Below are 18,525 nucleotides of genomic sequence, written 5' to 3' on the forward strand. Positions count from 1 at the left end.
CACACAGCACAGAGATTCTTTCAGTGACTGTTAATATTTAGCAATTTGAGGGCATCCAAGGGCTAGGATTTTCGATAAGAACACCTTTTTTTTTTTTTTTCCTTGGCAATTAGTTTATTTGTATCTTATATTGCAGACAGATTCCACCAACGGGGAGAATCCAAGCATCAAGAAATCCCTCTTTCCTCTTTTTAATTCAAAGAATCATTTAAAGCATAGTTCTTCTTTGAAAAAGCTTCCTGTAGTCACTCCACCCATGGTACCCATTTTTACGTATGGTAGCCCTGAAAACTGCTCCAGTAAACTTGTTTTACTGATGACAACAGCATGTCTTTTATTTTCATGGGGTCATATTCTCTTTGTGCTAGTTAAGTACCTGAGCCAGTTCCATAAATTCACTGAGATATAAATTTTTTGACATTCTGGAATTTCTGAATCAGTTAAGGAGGTTGAAGCATAAAGGGCTATTAAACAAACCAACTAGTGAAGGGCTAGTTTGGGTTGTCTAATTAGCCAGTTGTTGGCAGACAGTATTCATGAAATCCCTTATTTCCTGTAAAGAATTCGATTAACATTTACAATTAACAAATGTCTTTTCGTTTGGCTCACAAAGTTTGTTAACACTTGGTTGGCAGTTTGTTTCTTTGAAACCAAGTTAAATTGACCAAATTGAGTGAGCTTGCAGGCTCCATGAAAAAACAACTTCTGTTAGTTGGTGATTTGCTCTTTCCTTGCCTGGCTCTAGCTTTTGCTGGTCACTTAGTTGAAGGCCAGGGCTTTTGCTTGGCATTTGGTGTTACTCTCCTGTGTTCACTAGAGTCGGTGAGTGGACCAATTGCATTTATCTGGAATTTGTGGCACAAATTTCCAGCATTTTCATAGTGCATAATGCTAGACCCAGATCTCCTGGGCAGTGTCTTGGGAATATGATTCAAACCATACTTTCCCACTTTGCTATCCTTGAAAGCCTGCTAGACTTCTTTGGCACCACCAAATACAGTGTTTGGATCATTTTCCCAGCAGAAACACATTTTTGTTTTATTGAACTGGTTCATAACCTAACTGCAATATGGAATGAGGATACAACAGCAATTCCTGGTACAGCCCAATTTAACTGCTCTCTCTTACAGCGACTAAAACTAACAGCATGGGAATGCTTGAAGGGTTAAGGTTTAACAAAGCTGCATGACATCTGCCAATTTTTCCTACCGCAGGGAAAATTATTAAGAGGGCAGCAGACTTTAACTAGCATCACTTGCCTTGTGAACATTGGGAAGGTTTTGATTTCTTTTTTATCGAGTCTTTTCTTTGGAGGGGAGGGGATTGAGTTTTGGTTTGGTCGGATTTGCTTTTGTTCTCTTCTTGGGTGTGGCTGCGTATCCTAATGAGGCTTACCCATGTGCTTATTGAATCCTTGTCCGTATTCTGCTCTAGGTGCCCAATTCTGACGGCCCTGATCTTCTGACATTGCAGAAAGCCATTCACTCTGCTAGCACCCCGAGCAGCAGACCCAAGGAGTGGCGTCCTGAGAAGATCTCTGATCTACAGACCCAAGTGAGTGGTGCCTGCATCACTCTTAGACTCTCAGACTCTGTGGTGACTGGTCTCTCCTGAAGAGAGGGCAGGGTTGAGAAATTTAGCCTTTCAGTGTTACAGCAAAGCTGAGAGTCTCCCCAGAACATACCCTCAGTGATAGCCAGATGCATCTTAGGAGTCCGGATGAATCTTGCTTCAGTGACCCATGTCCTAATGGAGAAAAAAGGGGAGCTTCCATTAGTTTTCACCTGAGGGGAGGGGAGAACTGAATAAGATACATCTCCAGCCCAGAAACACTCTGCAGCCTAGGAGAGAGAGAAAATCCACAGATAACAATAATTCATGGTAACAGTGAGGCGTGCCATAAAATGTGAGGGAGGGTAAGAGGATGTAGTGCGAGCACCTTGAAAAACAGATATAATACACTTTCTTGGAAGACTCTTTAAGCTTCTGAAATCTATACTAGTTTTGATAGAAAACTGGCAAACATTCACATTAGGAACCGAATATTAGACAGTATGTATAGTCACATTTCCCTGCATATGGCTTATATGCCATAATTTCCCTGTCATACAAGCCAGATACTGAATCCATAAATTTTTCATGTAACTGAGGTCTTATCTCCTTGAAGCAAACTATTTTGATTGGAAATTTTAAAATATTGCATATCTTTGGTGTTGCATAATAACATGATCTAACTTGTTTTCTATTGTATTCAGTATTTTCTAAATCTCTTATTCTTCTGAACTGTGAGCTTTAGAGGCACTAAGGTTACGTGTGTCTATAAATGACCATGAATGTCTGTGATTTGGAGGAAGAGGTTCTGTTTTTATAAGTTTGTTGTTTACTTTCTCTAACTATAAGCTATTACTTAGAGCTGCTGACAAGAGCTCCCTAAATTTCAATCATATTTGCCCAACCATTTATATTTTCTGCTTGTAATGTATATAGGCTGGAGGGGGGGTGCCACCTACCATGGGCACCACAGAACGTTTCTGGACAGACTCCGGAATGGCCATGAGGAGGACACTTCCCCAAGAGCCACTTCTCCTTGAGTCAGTGCTCAGGCAGTAGCCCCTGGATTTCAGTGCCATCTTCCCTCAAATCTTTAGTATGTCTTGAGATTATCAACCTTCTGCTTGGCTTTGGCCCGTTTGTCAGGTTCTGTGGTGAGGGCCGTGAGTGTCACGGTGCTTTCCCATGCCTTTTCTGGTGGTGACCTTGTCAAGTCTGACAAAAAGGAGAGGAGGACCCTTCCTCCTGCCTTGAAGTCCCCCTCCCAGTGCAGCACCCCCTGGGGCCTCAGCCCCAAGCACACAACAGACAGGCTGTTAGGAATCAAAACCCTCCAGTGAGTGAACTGTTTTAGAGTCTGTAGGGCTGATGCTCATTTCTCTGTGCTTGGCATTTTTAGTGTCCATACCTTACCTCCCCCTCAAAACATAGTGAAAACCAAAAAACGTTAGAGTGCAGAAAGGAACCATTGGGATTTTGCAATGCCAAGGGAAAGGGAAAATCGAGGAGGTAAGAAGAAAAGGGGATACACAATTTTTAGCAGAGTATGTTGCTGCCTGTTGAAACGTTACATTTTTTCAGTGACTCTTGCAGCTAGATATGGTCAAATGGCTGACTTTTTGCAGGTGAAACCTAAGCAGCAGCTTTCTGTGGAGCTGTTGGGAAGGAAGTCTTCTGCAAAGGGCGAGGCATACCCCTTCTTTCCCTTCTTGCTGGTTGGTGCAGGAGATTCCCCCCTTCCTCCCATAAAGATGGGTGAAGCCAGATACAAGGTGCCTAAGCCTTGGATCACTCACCACACCAGCTCTAGATTCCTTCTACATTTCTAAGCTTTGTTGTTAAAGAAAAAATAACTTCCATCTTTTCTGAAGAAGAGCAAAAGCACAAATAAATCTGGACTGGCCCCTCTTGCCCCACACGCTCCCTCCCTAACTCCACACAGTCAGATCTGCACTCCATTTCCTCCCACCTTTCAGGTCTACTCTAACTTAAACCCTACATGCACCCTCATCTTTTCTTTCAGAGCCAGCCATTAAAATCACTGCGCAAGCTGTTACATCTCTCTTCAGCCTCAAATCACCCGGCTTCCTCAGACCCCCGCTTCCAGCCCTTAACAACTCAACAAGCCAAAAATTCCTTCTCAGAAATTCGGATTCACCCTCTGAGCCAGGCCTCTGGCGGGAGCAGTAACATCCGGCAGGAGCCAACACCAAAGGGCAGGCCAGCCCTCCAGCTGCCAGGTCAGATGGACCCTGGTTGGCACGTGTCCTCTGTGACCCGGAGTGCCACAGAGGGGCCTTCCTACTCTGAACAGCTGGGTGCCAAGAGTGGGCCAAATGGGCACCCTTATAACAGAACAAATCGGTCCAGAATGCCAAATCTGAATGATTTAAAAGAGACAGCCTTGTAATGTGTGCTGGAGAAGGGGGGCGGGGGTGGGAGGGGACAGGGACAATCCAGTTAGAAGGGGAGGGGTGGGTGGGGTGGGTGGGGGAATGGGCGGGGCCGGAGTGGTAAGCCAGTATTTTCAGCTTTATGAAGGTGTGTGCAATATTGTATGTGTGGGGCCAGCTGGCTCCCCACGGCCACAAATGCTAGTCAGGGATCTTAGAGCCACAGGAGTTCCTTAGGGATCACCAGTCCCCACGAGTCTTGTGTGAGAATGCATAGCGTGCCATTGAGGAAGAAGACATTCTTGCCAGGTTCTCCCCCTTACGTTCCAGATTTAGTGCAATCGCCGTTGAACTTGGGAAAGCCAGGGTGTGTTCTGGCACTGCAAGTGATAGAAAAATAGGTGTTGACTGATATCCTTACCACAGATTTGTTTCCACCTAGACTAAATGTGGGGTTTGTTGTAATCCAAGAGTATCCCTTTGAAGGGTTAGCGGATGACCTAACTGTATGTCTTAAATTGTTTTCTAAACTTCCATATTTGATAGGGTTTGTAACATTTATTTATAATTAATTAATATTGTACTGTTATAATCATTCCTTTTCTGTTAAATGTAAAGTTACTTTGAGCTGTTTGGAACATTGTGAAGCAGTGGGACAGCTACAGTAGTTTCTATAAAAACTAAACAGTAACATTTATATATTGCATCAGGAGTATTTTATTCTATATATAAATATATATATGATAAATATCTGTCTGTTTTATAAATATAATCATTTAAGGAAGTATCGTTATGACACTATCTGCCATATTTTTATACATTTGTGATATGAAGTGAGTATTATATTTCTAATCAAGGGAGTTGAAATTGTGGCTGCACAGGAGTGTAGTGGTAGGAAGCTTGCTCAACTTTGAGACCCCAGCAGCAGCTTTTAGACACGATCCTTGGTAGCAGACAAGATGCAACAGCGCCTCCCGAACCTGCAGGGGAAGAAAGTTGGCTAGGCCAGTAAGAACTCCAGCAGGCCTATCTCCGTCCTCACACACTTGGCTCCTGTTCATGTCCAGGGACGTTCCTTGCACCTGAGGGGAGAACAGATCCAGGGTTACTCATGGGACTTTGTAGAGAAAACGTACTCTTCTACTTCCATTAGTGTAGAGCGTAGACCAAAGATTTGCCAGTGAACATTCCTAGTTGTGAGGTTGTTAGAGGAATCAATCTGCAGATCTTGCATACCAGCTCTATGCTCCTGAATCCCACGTGCTGTACTGGAGGCTTGCGGCTGGTAGGATGGGAAATACCTGTGTGGCACTTCGGTTTCTAAATGGTTTTTTGTTGTTGTTATTGCTCTTTCCAATATATTTAGAAGGCTCCTGAAGCAATTCCAGATGTAGAGAAAATGGCTGTACTCATCTTCCTGGGATGGTCCATTTATAACAAGGTTATCATGTACATGAGTAGACACACGCACACACGTGGCCAGAACAGGACTTATCTTTCCCTCCTTTGATCTCCTTCAACTCCCAAGTTATTCCCAAGTATCGTCAAGGCCTTTGGCCAAAACGGGCATTGCCCCATGTCCCTGGGCCATCCTTGACAGAAATCCCCTCAACACTGTCATTCATCAAATGTATTAGATTTTCAGAAGTAGTCTCTTAGCAATAATATTTGTAAAGATCCCCTCCCACCCCTCAAAGAGATATTCTCAGTATTTATTACTTGCCCCAGGATTGTGAGAGTGTCAGCCCCTGAATCAAGTCAGCTATAATCGAAATGTGCTGAGTTACTGTTCCCCCTCCCCTAAGATGTTAAGAATCATAGCTCTGATGATTATGAAGATTATAAAGAAAAAGGTCTTAGTTTCTTCGAAGCTTAAACTGTGTGCATATTGCATTTTTATATAACTACTATACTGATGTGTATTGATTATATATAGAGGTCATTTTAAGGTGCTTTTAATTTAATTTTAATAAGTGTAATAGGCACTAAAATGAAACTCAACTGGGTACTATCATTGAAACAATTTGATTCTAACCAATAGTTTGCATGCTCTTCGATTCTTTTTATATCTGACTGCTTTCACCAGTTCAGTGCTGTCTGAGTAGCTCTGAATTCTGGCTTTTTCCAGGCAGCTGCTCAGTTATATAGTGACGTGGACCCTTAGCAGTTTTTGCCTGGATACTAATGACTCTAAAAGGGTGTGTAACTCTTTTTTAAACTCGATCTGTACCTTGTATTCCCCCTTGCAAACCAGAAACTCCATTTTTTCCTCTGGAAAGACTTCTCACTGTGCTGTGCGCTTAGAAACTGCGCAGTCACATTGCCATGCTGTGGCATTTGAGGCTCGTTGTCACCTAGGGGCTGGTTTCCCATGTTTTCATCCTTGCTAACACTGGGATCTCAGATGTTTGCAGAACATTTATATTCTGATGGTTCTTCAAAGAAGGGCTAGAATAATTGCCTTCTACCTAGAGTAAAGTAAACCTAACTGATGAAGAGTCAATACATACTTTTCGTACATTCCCAGATTTGAGCCAGAAAATATCTACAATGTTTTCAACTAGTGTTTTTGAGGTAGCTCTTTTATCCTCTTCTCAGCTTTTGTCCATTCTGACTTTCATTGACCTCAGTAAGCTGTAAGTGAACTCCAATCCACATTTCTAGCATGCATGATTCTCTTCCTGCTTGCAGAGGGGAATTATAAAGTTTTCTCTCAAATCTAATGGGCCCTCTCTTAGCTTTTAACTCATTTTCCTCCCGTTGATGAATTATTGGCCTCACAAAGATTGCCATCTGTGATGAGATAAGGACTTAAAAGTCTCAAAAGTCTGCATTTTCTTTAGGAAGGGAAGTTTATGGCATCCATGTTCTATTATCTGCCCTAACTTCCTAAAGGATTAAAAGGTCAAATGAAGGCTTATGAATTGCTTTATTTTATGAAAGTGTCACTGATGTTTTGCAAAGAAACTGCTTCGCTGTTTTTCTACCTTTGCTTCACTGCCATCCTCATTATTCTTCTCAGAAGTTCTGAATGAACTTTTACTGAACCTTGTTTGGTCTCAGTCAGAGGTTTAGCATCTCCAGAGCCCAAGACAACAAGTGCTCCATGCTGAGGGGCTCAACTGAGTTGTCTCTACAGCAGCAATTCTCAACCAGGGCCAGTTTTGCCTCCTGGGGGCATTTGGCAATGGCCAGAGACATATTTGATTGTCACAACTGGGGGTGGTGGTGTGCTACTAGAATCCAGCAGGTAGAAGCCAGGGATGCTGTAAACATCTTGTGTGCACAGGAACACCTCCCGCGCCCCCCCTGCGCCCCCCCGCCACAGACAGAGAATGATTCAACCCCAAATGTCAGTAGCGCTGAGGTTGAGAAACCCTGCTCTCCTGAATTCCAAGCCCACCCGCCCGCAGAACTTGGCTCAGCCCTGGTTCTCTGCAGGCTACAAGACTACAGGTATGAATTCTTTAGCGTCGCATTCTCTTTTTAAGGAGTCTTCTACCACCATTCTCGAATCCCTGGAATCTTATTGTTCGTTTCCATTATCTTGGGCCTGCTAAAAGGTGCATCTTTTGGGAAGAGACCAGAGTCACTTCATAGGTGTTTGAGAACTTAAATTCTAGGTCAGCATCCTTAGAAAATCTTTCATATAGACATGAAGCTTATATTTAAGAAGCAAGCAGCAGCCTGGCAGATTGGCATGATTTTTACCAACTGCTCAAAGGCATACGTGGCTTTAGCTGTGTCTCCCACAAGAAAATGTCTTTGTTTTCTATTCAAGTCATCTAATAACTCTTTACAAATATTGGCGTATGACAGACCAATTAGAGGCAAAACACTCTTAGTTGGTGGTCATGATGTGGCTGTTATAGGAGTATTTGTGCTGTATGCTTTGGTTAAATCTGTTTTAAAACATACTTTAAGATTCACCATATGCAGTTGTACTTTAATTCTAAGCTCAGATTTATGCTGGTTAGTTTCTAGTCACGTCATGTATTATAAAGTACCTTGTGGTGTAGAGTTAGCCAGTTTAGCATGTTCCTATCCTGAAAATTAGTGGGCTTTGCTACGAAATGCTATCCCATTTTCCCTTTCCTGCACCTCTTAGTTAACGTCATAGTACCCTCACTTCTTAAACTAGTTTTTAGAGTAAATAAGGAAAAAAGCCATTTATTTTCTTGTAGCTATGTATGAGAATGACTCATAAGCGTGCAACTTTTTTTCAAGGCCAGAGGATTACTTTTCAAGTATGTAGAAGGCTCTGTCCATTTCTGTTCACCTAGGTCCTGGTGGTGATTTACTTTTAGCAAGGGCAATGGCTCATTGCAACTTATTCCTAGAGGTCAGCTGGGACTCAGAAACCTGCATATTCTCTCCTGGTCAGAACTTTTTTTCTGGAGAGCACTGCTTTTATATCTAGAAGTTTGTTACCTCCTGCATTATAATAGGACATTGAGCTCCATGCGAGCACTAAGATCCACAGACTCGTACTTTTGTGAACTGGGAATGTGGTATGATACACAGAACCAAGTCAGAAAATAATGAAATATGTCCTTGCCTCCTTCAGTTCATCACTAATAAAGTGTGTAGGCAGAGAAAACTTATTTGCAGTTTTAAAAAAAATGGTTTCTTTAAAAGAGGCTGCAGAAACGACAGTACAAATGTTGTTAAATGTCCTGTCACTAATCCCAGGGTCAGAATCTCACAAGAACGTTCTCTTAGAGACTTGAAGGGCCAACTTACAAAATAAAAACTTGTAAGTGGTTCTGATTTCTTCCTTTTGCATCTTGACCAGCTGAGATGCAGAATATCTTGAGATCTGATTCAGCTGGGTAAAAAATACTGTCTTAGAAACCACGAGTAAATGCAAGAAAGTGAATCCATGACAGGATGAGTCTGATGTCTTTCTGTATACACACAATGTGATAGTAGTAAAGTGGCTAGAAAACTGTGGGCCTGCTGCCCTATTCTATTCTATTTCTTCTTTTTTAACTGAATGTACTATAAACAGTCATAGAATTTTGTGCCAAGTCAGTTACTACATGAATATTCATTTCCCATAGTGCTTTGTTAATACATCAGCATTTGGCCTGGTCCTGACTCTACCTTTCTCCACTCCAGGCACTGAACACCTTTCTATGTATTTCCTATAGGCTATTAAATATATATAGATATAATCACGACCTGCCTTGTACTTTCATTCACTAACTGTTTACTCCCAAGTTTGAGGGAGGTTTGTCTTTTATTTTGCCAGAAAAAATTTGTAATAGTCTACACGTTGGATTTCTAGGGCCAGGGAACTACAGCAGTAAAACTGGTAGCTCTTCTAAGGCCCTTCATTACCCACAAGGTTAAGCTCTCTGAACCCCATTTGATCCTTGGGTTGTATTTTGATCTTCCTTTGGAATCTTAAAAATCGGTCTCCATGTTGTATGCAGATTAGAAGTTGCCTTGTTCGCTACTCTTCCAGCGCAGAGTATCAGGGAGAAAGAGGCCTTATCTGTTCCTCCATCCCCTCCATTTTGACAGACTGCTAAGAATTCCTCAGGACTTCCTTTGGTTTGGGATTTTACATTCCCAAAAGCCTGATGTGATTCATTTCAGGCATAGACAAGTTTGTCCCAGTGCTCTGCTTCAGGGCTAATCAGACAAAACCCAGGAATAGAAAAGGTAGATGCCTTGACTTTTGTCCCCGTTGGGGGATTAAAGTATTTATTGCCAGAGTTGTCAAAAGCTCCAATTATAACACATTCAGTTTCAAGGGGAAAAAAAAAATGATGCTTTTCCTTCTGGAGAGCTTTTAAGTTCTCCACAGTTTAGATTTTCCAAAATGGAAAGTAAAGCTTGTATAAAATCTGTTTTCACTAGAAGTATTAATATACAATTGATTACAGTCAACTCGGTCCATTTCCCTCTCCTTGTTTCCTCCTTGGTCACTGATTGAGTCAGGCTGGAGGGGTAATGCTGTGATTGTAAGAAGTAAATTCTCACGTAAATGTGGATTGATCAACAGAAACTAACCAAACAAAATAGTTGCCCCTAATTCCTATCTCCAAGAATTGCTTTGTGCCATTTTGAATTCAGGTAGTTATTCTGTATATATTTAGAAGACTATTCTGAGCTTCTTCAATCTCTAGGAAGTTTGAAGGGGGTATCTGGGAAGACACAGGGCAGGGAGACTTTGAAAACCCTGCTTGTGCCTGAAAACAAAAATAGGGATAAGCCAGAGTGATGTAACATCTAAATTTGTGGTAGATGAAGAATCAGTTGAAATTCTTAATTGCACAGACTTTATAATCCATAATAAAAAGTGTAATTCCATACTTTGTACTGTGGCAAGGGTGTGACGTGGTGTTAACCTTTTTAATTTTTGAATCCAAGCTGAATTTAAAGTGTTGAATATTTAAATTCCTCACAAGCTAATTATGTACCATTTGTAAAGTGTTTATATAACTCTTTGTATCATGTGTTGGTACATCTTATCAAGTTTTTTCTGGCATGTATTCCATTCTAAACTTCTGTAAAATTTCTATTGTTGCTGTAAATATTATACAAATATCTATTCCGTGGTAACCTTAATTATCAGCATGAAATGGTTAATTTTTACTGAGCACAATGTATTTTTGAATGGACCTTCCCAAATGTCTTTAATAAAATGCAGATTTTGCACTGACTGATGTGATTGCCAGGCCATCCCCATCGTGAGCACTGTGGTCCCTCTTGTTTGAACAGCAAGCAGCTCTGCGGTCATTCCTTCTTTGTAAAGAACTCGTTTGAATTCAAATGAAGAATAATGGGTCTTTGAAGTTGGAATCAGTTTAAGGGACAGAAATTATTGTAAAGCAGGGCAAATCCTGTTATTTACTGATGTTGATAATTTTTTTTTTTGTATTTATAAAGCTTTTCCCCCCTTCTGGCATTTTGAAAACTTTGGTTTATTTTACAGTTGAGTGTTGCCTCCTTTTTACGTTGCTAAACACTTGGTGGTTTGGGGAAGATGGGAAGATGTCAACTTCCTGCATAGTGCCGTGGAGGAAGCAAAGGTGGACAACTTAATAAGGATTTCTTCATGTTTTGGAACAGGGGGTTGGCAAACTTTTTCTGTAAAGGGCCAGATAGTAAATATTTGAGGCTCTATGAGTCATTGGATTTCTGACTACTCAACCCTACTCACCGTGCAACTCTGCCATTGTAGTGCAAAAGTAGTATAGATGATATGTAAATGAATGGGTGTGACTGTGTTCCAGGAAAACTTTATTACAAAAACAGGCAGGGGACCTCGCTTTATCTTTAAGGATAAGAAGACCAACTAAGTAAATGGGGTGAGGGGGGAGCTTAAATTTTGTGATAACATGTGTCAATATTCTCCAACTTTCTTTATCTTTCTAAACAAAGGATGGAGCTAAAACACTTTCTTACAGAACTGTGTCACCAAATTCTTCACTCCAAGTTTCTCAAGTGTCATACAGACTTGTGGCCTATGATTTCAGCTATACTGTTTATCTAGATTGACTCAAAGTAACTGAAGCTTGTCATTTTTTTATGTTCATAGCACTTACTATGGCTGGGCAAATTGCTAAGTATTTTACTTATATTAATACATTTATTTTTCGGAAGGCAACAAAGCGGATAGTATCCCCATTTGTAGATGAGGAAACTGAGGTTTATGGCATTTACATTAACCTATCCAAGGTTACCCTGCTAGGATTTGAAACCAAGTACTTTCACTGTTAAGACTATGCTCTTTAAGACTACTATACTAAGCGATCACTGTTTCCATCTAGAGAAACTGACATGGGTTTGTGCCATGGGGCAGTTCATGTACCACCCTTCCTTCCATCTCCCATCAGGTGGTAATTGATCTGATTTGAGAGTAGAACATTTCATTGAAACAAGTCAGTGTGTGTGTGTGTGTGTGTGTGTTCGTGCATGCATGCTAAGTTGCTTCAGTCGTGTCTAACTCTTTGTGACCCTATGGACTGTAGCCCACTAGGCTCCTCTGTCCTGGGATTTCCCAGACAAGAATGCTGGAGTGGGTTGCCATGCCCTCCTCCAGGGAATCTTCCCGACCCAAGGATTGTACCCACATCTTGTATGGCTCCTGCGTTGGTAGGCAGATTCCTTACCACTGAGCCAGGGGAAGCCCATGTACTTTAACTGGAAGTTTCCCCCACAAAAGAAATAGTACTACAAACATAGTTCATGTTTTTAATAGCAAGATTCTGTTGGGCTTCAGATGTCCCTCAATAAAAGTTTTATTTTTATACATTCTGTCATTAATTAAATGAAGTAAGAAATTCAAATGCTGTTATAAACAAATCATAGATAAATGTTTTATAAATCTCATTATTTATTAAACTCTGAAGTATTGAGCAATTTCCAATAAGAAATCTCAACTGACTTCGTTGCAGAAATTGACAAGTCAATCATCACAATATTATGGAAACTCAAGGAACTCAGAGTAGCCAAAATGATCTTGAAGGAGAACAAAGTTGGAAGACTCATGTGTTACAATTTGAAAACTTACTACAAAGCTACCATAACCAAAACAATGTAGCACTAGAATAACAATAGACATATAGACCAATGGAATAGAATTGAGTGTCCAGGAAATTCCCTGGTGGTCCAGTGGTTAGGACTCTGCTCTTTCATTGCTATGGGTGCAATGAAACTAAGATCCCACAAGTGACGTGGCAAAAAAAAAATAATAATGTATATATATATATGTAGAGAGAGACTGTGTGTCCAGAAATATAAACCCTCACCCTCCGGTCAGTTGATTCTTGGTAAAGGTTCAAGATCATTCAATAGGGGAAGAATAGTTTCTTTGACAAGTATGCTGGGACATTTGGATATTCACATACAAAGAATGAAATCAGACCCCTACCTCATACCATATACAAAAATTAACTCAAAATTGATCAAAGATTAAATTTAAAACGTAAAACTATAAAATTCTTGGGGAAAAAAGCAAAAATAAATCTTCATGATCTGGATTTGGCAATGGTTTCTCAGATATGACACCTATAGCACAAATAACAAAAGAGAAAAAATAAGTTGGACTTCATCAAAATTCTAAAATATGTGTTTCAAAGGACTCCTTCAAGAGAGTGAAAAGACAGCTTATGAAATAGAAGAAGATATTTGCCAATCATTTATCTGGTGAGGTACCTAGAATATATAAGGAACTTTTACAACTCAATATTTTAAAAAACAACCTAATTTCAAAAATGGGCAGAGTCTAAATAGACATTTCTTCAAAGAAGGTGTACAAACACGGTAAACACATGAAAAGATATTTAACATCATTAGTCATTAGAGAAATGCAAATCAAAACCACAATGAAAGATACTACTTCATACAAACCGGGATGGCCTCAATCAAAAAAGACAGATAATAACAAGTGTGGAGAAATTGAAACCCTCATACATTGCTGGTGGGAATGTAAAATGGTATAGCCACCTTGAAAAACAGTCTGACAGTTCCTCAAAAGGTTAAATCAAGTTACCGTATGACCCAGCAATTCCACTTCTAGGTATATACCCAGGATAAATGAAAACATGTCCACACAAAAACTTGTACACAGTTGTTCATAGCAGCACTATTCATAACAGCCAAGAAATGGAAACATTCCAAATGTCCATCAACAGATGAGTGGATAAATACAATGTGGTGTATCCATACATTGGAATGATACTCAGCCATGACAAGGAATGAAGTACTGATACATGCTACAACCTGCATGAACCTTGGAAACACTAAGTAAAAGAAGCCAGACAGGAAAAACCACATATTGTATGATTTCATTTATATGAAATGTCCAGAATAGGTAAATCTACAGAGACAGGAGATTAATGGTTGCCCAGAACTGGGGTGGGCAAGTGGGTTGGAGGGGTGATGGCTAGTGGGTGCAGGGCTCCTTTTGGAGGTGATAAAAATTTTCTAAAATTGATTGTGATAATGGTAGCTCAACTCTGAATATACTAAAAGTCATTGAATTATACACTGTAAATGGGTGAAATTTGTATGCTATGTGAATTTTATCTCAATAAAGCTATTCCAAAACAGAAGTTTCCAATATAAACAGTTATTTGGAGAACTTTCATCCCTGCCTCACCCTGTTTACTTCTTTTCTATTTTTCACCTTAACTGTACTCCCCATCCTGAGTCTGGTGTGCCAGTTGTAGTCCTGAACTCTTAGGATACTGCCATTTTCTCTGACAGTCCATATCACAATAAGAGTTCATTCATCTTTCCCAGTAAGGATCTCTGTAGGCATTCTGTTCAAAGTGGATTTGTCCATGTATCCTAAGGCCAGAGAAGGATTTTTTTTCCCTACCCTGAATTGATAACCTCCCACATTGCAGGCAGACGCTTTACCATCTGAGCCACCAGGGAAGCCCCTATTATTTGAGAGAAGATTGAGCAGAGAAAGGTGTTTTTCCAGGTTTAAGTATACAGCATGGGTATTAGAAAGATGCTAGGTTAAATAAGCTGATCTAAGACCCACAGCGCCAGAGAAGAGATTAAGGGATTTTAGGAGGCTGGCCATTCACAGAGAAGGTGAATATGATGTCCAGGATTGTGTTGGTGTCCATTCACTAAGCTTGTCATTTGAAAACAAAGTAACTCAGAGAAATGAATTTCTGCTAGCAGAGGCTGCACTGTGTCAGGGCCAGAACAGTCTTGGATTCCCTAGTCTTGCTGGGGTCCCTCATCCTCAGATTCGACCCTCTCCTGGCTCCTACTTTCAAATCCTCTCCTGCCCACGTGCCCTGCTTCTGGGGAAGGGCCTGAAAACAGGCTGAGCTATAAATAACAGAAGAAGCAGACTGTCCTTCCCCCAGCTGCCTGCTTACAGAGCTCCTCTGGGAGAGGAAGGCCAGACCAGCCCATACTTTACAAGGCAAGGGGGCTGAGATTGGGAGGTTGGAAGGTTGGGCTCAGCAGCAGCCTGGCTACATCATGCTTCTCAGATTGTAGGTCTTGATCACTTCCAGCAGAGTGTACTTGGCTGATGGGCCTCCTCTGTAGCCAGTGACAGCTCCTGGCCAACTGTTTTCCCAGAGTTAAGTTTGTTGAAGAATGGTAGCCCTGGATAAAAGGATATTCTGCTGTGTTCTGGTCATTTGGGTTTCCTAAATACAGGGAAATTTTGTTCCTTACATGTGTAGCCTGTCCCGGGTTATTCAGTTAAATGCTGACCACAGACTGGGATCATGTATCTGAGGGCATGCAGAGTGGAGCTGTCTGTAATGAGAGCTCTGAACCTCCCCTGCCACTGCGTGCAGGGTTGGGCATAGGAGGTGAAAGCTCAGAGCATGGGAGACCTTCCTACCTCTGGGGTGTTCGGTCATGCAAGGCTCTCACAAGACTGGGACACCAACTCCCATCTACCAGACTCATCTGCACCACCCAATCCCCCAAACTCCATACCCAATGCTCTAAAGTCCTAAAAGACCATAATTTAATGAAAACCTAGGAGAAGCCACAAGCTTGCTCCCCCTTTGTGTTCAAAGAGAGGCTTTATAAAACAGTATGTTCCTGTTTTGAGCGTGGTAAAGAAAAAGAATTTTCAAATTATCAGGGCTGCTTTGCATTCCCCTGCAACTGCACCTTTCACTGCGTCAGAGACTAAAAACAAAAACAAAAACAACACCCCCAGAGCAGCAAATTACTCCTGCTACTTAGGCTTTCTGCACGGAAATTGTTTTTAGAGACATTTTCTTTGTTCTTATTTTCTTTGACCCTGAATGGGAAATACGTTTATTTTCATTTTCTCTTACTGAAATTGGAAACTATGCAAAAAAGATAGTATTCTCTGCCCAGCCCTGCACTGAAAAGAGCCTGTAAAATCCAGCCCTGTTGGTCACAGTGATAAGTCAGAGTTCCCCCATGGGCCACTCTGCGCCCTTCACCCACTGCAGGCATGAGCCGAGGCAGCATCAGGTACACTTGCTGACGCACTCCAGCAGCTCCATCCGGATGGCAATGCGGACATGCCAGCCTAGTGGGATGAGCCGGATGAAGCGGGAGATGATGGGGGGCCGCAGCAGGTTCTGGACTGTGGAGGTTCGGTCCGAATTTCCATAGAAAACCTAAAGAGGAAGGAAATGCTATCACCATCACAGCAGAGGAGAGAAAAGGAAGATGTTTCCTGTCTGGATTTTGGCTCCAACTTTTCACTATGGAAAGTCTCAGTGCTTAAAAGGTAGAGAATTTGCTGATATCCTCCAAAATGTGACCTTGAATGTTTGTCAGCACCTACATGCTCCAGGCATCAACAGAAATGAATTAATATTAGGTAACAACACATCCTCAGTCACACTAGCTGCTATTCAAGTGCTCAGTACTGTATGTCATCAGTTGGTGCCATATTGGATACTGCAGATAACATGTCCTTCATTGCAGAAAGTTCTATTGGATGGTGCTGATAGAAAATGCCTCTTTATTCATATCACCAATTTTGTGATTTAATCCTTTGCATTTTGACAAGAATTTTGAAAAGGACCACATTGTGCTTAAAAGAGGAACGTTCCCATGTTCCAAAGGTATCCACAGTGGGGCTCAAGTGAAAACTTGTGAACTGGCTCTGAAGTTGTGAGCCAAAGCTTAACTGTGTGTGTCTGCATCGATACAAATGGCAAGTACTTTTTAGACTTGGGGAAAAAAAAAAGTGTTTTTAAAAAAGAAAAAGACATAAAAACTAGAGAGAAGATTCTCAAAGTGGGAGAGCAGTGCCCAAAATAGAAAAAGGGGTTGCTTCCTATTTTGGGGAATGTAACATAGCATAATGCGGTAGCTATAACATAGGACATGGTCGCTATTTGCCTATATTTTCAAAGAAACTTCTTTGCACTCTTTCCAGAGTCCTAATGCTCTGCCCCATGACACTAGAACATTTCATTTCCTTCTGGGATTATCTCCTATAAAAAATTTGGCTGCCACATTGACCTCATCCATACACAAATCAAGAAGGACTTCAGCTGCCATGATCTTGACTTTATTTCTTCCCAATAGCGACACCCCACACCCTCTTCTCTAAGCTGTTTGCCCTTGAACCTATTTAAGTCAGGAGCCTGGTGAAGAGGGAGGACAGAACAGGCCCACTCCACACAGCTACCAGAGTGGAGCACTTCTTTGCAAAGAACCATCAAGGCCTTCAGAAACACAGAGCTTGAAAAAGAATTTGCCTATCTTTTTGAAAAGCCAACTAATACGAACGAAAATGAAATACAATGTCCAAGTATCGAGATGGTTTTTCCTATTGTGTTCAAACTCCTTGAAATCTCAACTCATGAATGTTTTGCTGTACAAATTGTCATCAGAGAGCACAGAGCCTTCTGATGTTCAGCTACACATGTCTGCTTCACCTGATGAAATGTCTGAATTAGCTGGGGAGGCCTCACTCTCAGGCAAAAAGGCAATTAACTTTTCCAAACAGCTGGTGAGTTTTTATTTCACTGCAGATAGCATTTTATATATATGCAAAATATTGACTATATATATATGTGTGTGTGTGTGTATATAGGGCTTCCCTGGTGGCTCAGCTGGTAAAGAATCCACCTGTAATGCGGGAGACCTGGGTTTGATCCCTGGGTTGAGAAGATCCTCTGGAGAAGGGAAAGGCTACCCACTCCAATACTCTGGAGTGGAGAACTCCATGGACTGTATAGTTCATGCGGTCGCAAAGAGTCAGACACAACTGAGCAACTTTCACTTTCATTTAGCTTCCCTGGTAGCTCAGACAGTAAAGCGTCTGCCTGCAATGTTGGAGGCCTGGGTTCGATCCCTGGGTCGGGAAGATCCCCTGGAGAAGGAAATGGCAACCCACTCCAGTACTCTTGCCTGGAAAATTCCATGGATGGAGGAGCCTGGTAGGCTACAGTCCATGGGATTGCAAAGAGTCGGACATGACTGAGCAACTTCACTGATATATATATATATATATATATATATATATATATATATATATATATAATATATAAACTCAAGAGCCTACTGTGTTCAGTCTGTGTTGAATAAGACTTGGGTCTCAGCCCTCAGAGATTAGTAGGATATAAAGTTGCTCAAAGATTTAAGTGATTCTATTTCTTCTCAGCTAGAGTCCTTTTAACCATTTACATGGTTTAGTGGGTAACTTGTTGAGATTATCTCAGTCAACAGTTAGGAGAAGCCATATCCATTGATACATAAAGGGACGAGGACCTAGCCACATCAGTAGTAGATCAAGGAAACCCGTGCAGTGAAGTGTTCAAGGTCCAATGAATTTGGAAGCATCCAAATGGCCAGTCTTGATTATTTAAGCATCTCTGTGCTGATGCGAGAATTGAGACAAAGATTTCTTTTGCACATATGATGGCACTCATTGGTAGACAAACTGCTAGGCATGAGGGGTACAAGAAAAGACACCTGCATTGATATCGCCATCAGAGAGCAGATTGTGTGGTGGGGAGGAAGCATGGATGACTCACCATGCTGTGGGGGCAGAGTTCTGACAGAGCATGACGACAGAAACACAGAGATGGATGGGAGGGAATTCCCAGAGGGGCTGTGTGGAAGGTGGTTTGGGGTAAGCCCG

General features: G+C 41.4%; 2 protein-coding genes across 4 annotated transcripts in view; one reads left to right on the forward strand and one right to left on the reverse strand.

Moving 5' to 3' along the window:
- CDKL5 (cyclin dependent kinase like 5) overlaps positions 1–10,617 on the forward strand; it is a 185,359-nt gene extending 174,742 nt beyond the window's left edge. Inside the window, exons 17-19 of one of the 2 annotated variants that reach the window (XM_060407647.1) lie at positions 137–259; positions 1,435–1,554; positions 3,575–3,976. In XM_060407647.1, the coding sequence (XP_060263630.1) occupies positions 137–259; positions 1,435–1,554; positions 3,575–3,961 (630 nt within the window). In that variant the 3' untranslated portion in view covers positions 3,962–3,976. Of the gene's footprint in view, positions 1–136; positions 260–1,434; positions 1,555–3,574 lie in introns of both variants that reach the window. The other variant, XM_027962883.3, reaches the window with a different exon arrangement.
- A 1,521-nt stretch (positions 10,618–12,138) lies between these two features.
- RS1 (retinoschisin 1) overlaps positions 12,139–18,525 on the reverse strand; it is a 44,343-nt gene continuing 37,956 nt past the window's right edge. For both annotated transcript variants that reach the window (XM_060407649.1, XM_060407648.1), the window contains one exon: positions 12,139–16,042. In XM_060407649.1, the coding sequence (XP_060263632.1) occupies positions 15,890–16,042 (153 nt within the window). In that variant the 3' untranslated portion in view covers positions 12,139–15,889. The remainder of the gene's footprint in view (positions 16,043–18,525) is intronic.

The sequence above is a fragment of the Ovis aries genome, chromosome X (genome assembly GCF_016772045.2).
Source record: "Ovis aries strain OAR_USU_Benz2616 breed Rambouillet chromosome X, ARS-UI_Ramb_v3.0, whole genome shotgun sequence".
NCBI lineage: Eukaryota > Metazoa > Chordata > Mammalia > Artiodactyla > Bovidae > Ovis > Ovis aries.